Genomic DNA, 4716 nt, shown 5'->3' with positions numbered 1-4716 from the left:
TCCCCTCTATAATAAACTCCTTTGCTAGTTCCCTTCACACTGGTTACAGGCAGATCACTTAGAAGTTTGGAATATACACTCAAATAAGATTTTCCAAGTTACAAGAATTATTCACTCCAGGTAATTTTATTCTTTATATTCTCTACATACTTGAATTTTTACTTGGTAAATTCATAACAGAATGTATTAAGTACTTAGAAAAAAAAAAAAAAACAAAATGGAAAACACAACACAAATCAAAGCCAGCAAACAGTTGGTCCCCAAAGAATAAAGCAAGCAATCAGTTCAATAAACACACTTGATTTATTTTGTATAAAAAGGGTTAAGTTTACAACTAAACTTTTATAAAAAGTTTAGCATGATTAAGTACATCATTACACTTTTTGCAGAAATGTAAATTTCTGCCACTATACAAGAAAACTCTAATTAAAGAGTTCACAAGGTTTCACTCATATATATATATTTATATATAAATATATACACAGCATTCAGTCCTAGGTTTGTGTCAAAAAGGTAATTTCTGACCACAGACTCTCCTAAAAAACTGAACACTGGATCCTTCTGGTACTCACGCTCCACCTTTGGAAAAAAAAGGCAAAGTCTGCTTTAAAATGGGCAACTCCTTGTGAGATTTTTTGTTTCGCTCCCCACGTTGGGAATAGTATATAAAGGAAGCCTTCCAACTAGGGAAAGGGTATTTAAGAGTCTCTTCATAAATAACTAGGTTCAGTCCAAGTTGAAGAATGGGGTGGGGATAAAGATCAATCTTGATTTTTTCTTCTTCTTTATTAATTTTAAAAGGTCCTTTTAGTTAGATGTGGATTTTCCCCTCCAGATACAGCTGAAAAATAAATTCAGCACCTCAAAAAAAAATCCTGTAGACATTTTCTTGTGCAAAAAAAAAAAAATCTCATCAGTGGAACACCTGCAAGAGATTGAAAAGAGGCATATTTAGGAGAATGCTAACAGGGCAGAGATCCGGACAGACTGGCGCCAGAGAGGAAGCCACAGTTTGAACATTTAACCAAACACTCAGAGATTGGGCAAACCCTGGCGTCCAGATGCAACACATACACGCTCACACACTCGCTCTCAAGAGCGCAAATTGAACATTAGAATAACATACACTCAAGGGAAAGGGTAGAAAGAGGATTCTCAGTCCAATCTCTGTTTAGATCTCTGTAAATGCAATGCTCAGAGGCGCCAGTCTGCCTCTTACAGCAATTATTTGATTAAAAGCAGTCACTTATTTAACTGATAGTGCAGACAATCCCACATCACAGAATTAAGGAATTGTGCCAAGATTCCCAACTTAATCAGTCACTTTGGCTCGGGAAGTTAAGACTCCAAGCGCAGATAACGAGGGAATCTGCATTAAGCAGCAAGTAGTATCAGAGCAGCCTGTGCTGCTCGCTGAACCTTAGCAGCAAAATACACCTTGGACCGTAAGGCTCAGTTACGAGTCTAACTTCTTACTGATTACCAAGGCATCAACTCTTAGGAGCGGTTTTTGGAAGCGGCCATCGCGCCTCCCGCTCCCCAGCGAGGCACTTTTTACCTGAAGTTTAGAAATAAGCAGCGCTGCACTCACCGTTTGGTTCAGCCACAAAGTGCTTTGCTGTCGCTTGACATCAGCTCTGAGGGGAACTCGGACGCCTGCGGGGAGAGAACAACACGGGGGTAAGGGCGAGGTGCCCGAGCGCTCGGGGAAGCGGGAGAGAAGCGCCCCGGGCCCGGCGGGGGAGCCCGCCGGCGGGGAGCGGCGGCCGTGCCCGCCCCGTCCCCTCAGCCACCGTCGCCGCGGCGGTGGCCGCGTCTCAGAGCGCCCTGGGCTCCCCGTCCCGGGCGAGGGGGGGAGCCGGGGGGCAGGCGCCTACCTGTAGCGAGAGGATGCTGATGTCTGTGTTGAGGGTGGTGAGAGGAGTCCTGGAGGAAGGGTTCTGCCCGGGCCTCTGGTGGTGGAGGCTGACGATGCTGGGGTGCGAGTCCAAGGCGATCTGCAGGTCCAGGATGTAGTCGATAACGTGCTGCAGGATTTCCATCTTGCTGACTTTCTTGTTCTGCGGGATGCTGGGCACCAGCTCTTTCAGCTTGGAGTAGCAGTCGTTCATGTTGTACAGCAGGCTCATGGGGTCATCCACGGGGGTCTTGCTGCGGGAGATGCCCAGGTTGTGCTCCGAGAGGCCGTTTTTCCTGACGGACCGCACCGGGCTGAAGGCTTTCATGCTGGAAGGCGGGCGGAGAGAGAGCGGTTCCAGCGGACGGAGGGGGAGCCTGCGGAGCGCTGCCGCTGCCCTCCCGCTCTGGGCGCCGCCGGAGCTCGCACTGAGGCGCGGGGCTGCGCGGCCCCCCCTTATAGCGCCGCCGCCGAGCGCGGCCCGCCCTCGCTGCCATTGGCGGCCGCCGGCACGTCCATCACCCCGGGGCGCCCTCGCTGGCGGGGCGGGCGGCGCGGGGGCTGCGCGGGCCTTCCGCCCGCAGAGCCAATCCCGCGAGGGGGCGTGGCCGCGCCGCACAGCTGAGGGAGTAAATAGTGCGCGGGCCGCCGTCGCCCGCCACGGCCGGGGCCCGCGGCCCTCAGCGGCTGGCGACCCCGGGTCCTCCGCGCCGCCATCGCGGCGCCTCCTCCGCCCTCCCTCCCAGCGTCCCGCCGCGGTGCCCTCCTCTGTGAGCGGGCAGCGGCTGTGAGGGCCGGCGGTGCCGGAGCGAGGGGCCGGGGGGGGGAAGCTGAGCCTGCCCGAGAGTCGCCGTGCAGGGAGGCACCGAGCGGGTTTTCAAAGTACCGGTCTGAAACACGGCCGCGCCAGTCGGCGGCCGGGGCAGCAGCGGAGCGCTGTAGGCTGCAGATGTAAGCACGGAGAGTAAAGACGCGTAGAAAGCCGTAAAAGCGGCCGCCGCTTCCCGCCGCTGCGAAGGGGCCGGCCGCAGCCCGGCAGGGCTGGCCCCCGCCCCGCGGGGACGGGGCTCTCGGGCGGCTGTGGGTGGGCGACCCCGCCGCCAGCGCGCAGGCCGGGGGCGCAGCCGGGCGTCCTGCCCGCGCCCCGGCCGTGCCGGTGACACGGGGCTGCCGCCAACCGGGCGTAGATGGCTTCTGGTGGCAAATGCGAATACTGCGCGCTGCGCTTTTTGCAGCTTTTGCTTGCAGCCAATGAGACCTCTCCCAGAAACATTCCACGGGAAAAAGTTGGGGTTTTTCCGTGTCGCTGGAGAACTGACTGAGATTTTAAGTTTAGCTCTGTTGTATTTTTCCGTATTTTGCTTATGCTGACGGCTGTGTAACATACCAACATAGCTTCCACCCGTCTTTTCACTACTACCTGAGGAAAGTCAAACTTCCAAAAGCGCGGACTCACACATACAATTGATATATAAGGAATTCTACACAAAACGCAGCAATTCTGTAATAACCACCCGGGCGCTTGAAGTGCGTTAGCGTTCACTGCAAACAAAATCGTAGTAACAGCGTACATCCATAACACCGTGAGGATCGTGCTGCCAATCATAGCTATTAAAAGCAGACAAATACTGGATTTATCTGCGCTGTTGTTGCATAGCTACGCTGAGGGGGGGGGGGAGGAAACACGACGGACACTTGCAGACAAAGCTGCGGCGAGCCGGATCGATATTTTCTCCAATTAACGTGGCACCCCTGAGCCGGTGGCGGGCCGCTCGCTGGCAGGACCCGCCGGCGGCTGCCGCGGCCGGGCGTTTGCCCCGGGCCTCTCCCGGGGGAGGGCTGGAGGCGGTGCCGGGGCTGGCAGCAGCACGGCTGACTCCTGAAACGCGGAGGGTGAAAGTGAATCCCGACGTTCAGTCTGATGGGAAGACGAACACATTGCTCCAGTGCGGTTAAAGACAGTAAATAATAATAAAAAAAACACCCTGTCAATTAACGACTCGATTAAAAACGCCACTTAGGGCGACTTCAATCCCGTGCATCGCTAAAATCTGTTTCGAGCGCATCTGGCGCTTGGTCTGCGGCCACAGGTTTTAGTCCTTCCCCGGGCTTGTGTTTGTCTCATGAATGCACCAGTGGAAGCGATTTTGACACAGTTTTGGGTATAACAATAGCCAAGGTAAACAAGTGGGTCCGCGCCTCTCCCGGGAAGGCGATCTGTCGGTCCCGGGGAGCGCGGCGGCGTTACAGCCGGCTCCGGCCGGCCTCCGCAGAGGACCCCGCTGCGGACGGGTTGGGTTTGCCGCACTCGGGGCGCGGGCCGGCGTTCTGCAACACCGCAGAAGTTGTGCGGAGGGCGGCCAGCCCGGGTCCCTGCTCTGGCATCGCTGACCGTCGTGCGCGCTTTCTGCACGAAGAGCAGAGCCGGCGGCTCGGCAAGCCCCGCTCCCCGCGGCAGGCGGCCCCGGCGCCTCCTCGCACCCTGCCGTTCCCCGAACCGTGCTCCTGTAACCCCGAAAGCCTGGGCAGCGGCCCGCCGGCGCCCTGACGCCCGTCGGACCCGCGGGCTCCGCCCGCCCCGCTGCCCGCGCCCCGCGGGGACCCCCGAGATCGGGGGCGCTCCCCCGGGCCCCCGCGCGGCGCTGGCCGCCGCCTCTTGTGTTTCAGCCGGGATTTTTACAGCCGCTTCCCAACCCCGAAACGCTGCTGCGAGCGCACATCTGGTAGGAAGCCGTCGCCGCTCGCACCGCACAAAGCGGCGCTTTCTCCTCCGCGCCCCCCCAACCCCAGCCCCGCCGCCGCCGGGAGCCACAAACCCG

The 4716-nt window shown here is 56.9% G+C and overlaps 1 protein-coding gene across 1 annotated transcript; it reads right to left on the bottom strand.

Moving 5' to 3' along the window:
- Nucleotides 1-284: 284 nt before the first annotated feature.
- On the bottom strand, nucleotides 285-2339 carry ID2 (inhibitor of DNA binding 2). Its single transcript, XM_087775422.1, has 3 exons — nucleotides 1878-2339; nucleotides 1592-1656; nucleotides 285-925 (listed from the first exon to the last, which is right to left on the bottom strand). The coding sequence occupies exons 1-2, from the start codon at nucleotides 2223-2225 to the stop codon at nucleotides 1600-1602; spliced, it is 405 nt and encodes a 134-aa protein (XP_087631548.1). The 5' UTR covers nucleotides 2226-2339; the 3' UTR covers nucleotides 285-925; nucleotides 1592-1599.
- Nucleotides 2340-4716: the final 2377 nt, after the last annotated feature.

The sequence above is a fragment of the Nipponia nippon genome, unplaced genomic scaffold, assembly GCF_047370975.1.
Source record: "Nipponia nippon isolate SJK-2023a ecotype South Korea unplaced genomic scaffold, ASM4737097v1 scaffold_4, whole genome shotgun sequence".
In the NCBI taxonomy this organism is placed as follows: Eukaryota; Metazoa; Chordata; class Aves; order Pelecaniformes; family Threskiornithidae; genus Nipponia; species Nipponia nippon.
This window is presented reverse-complemented; position numbering and strand designations above follow the sequence as displayed.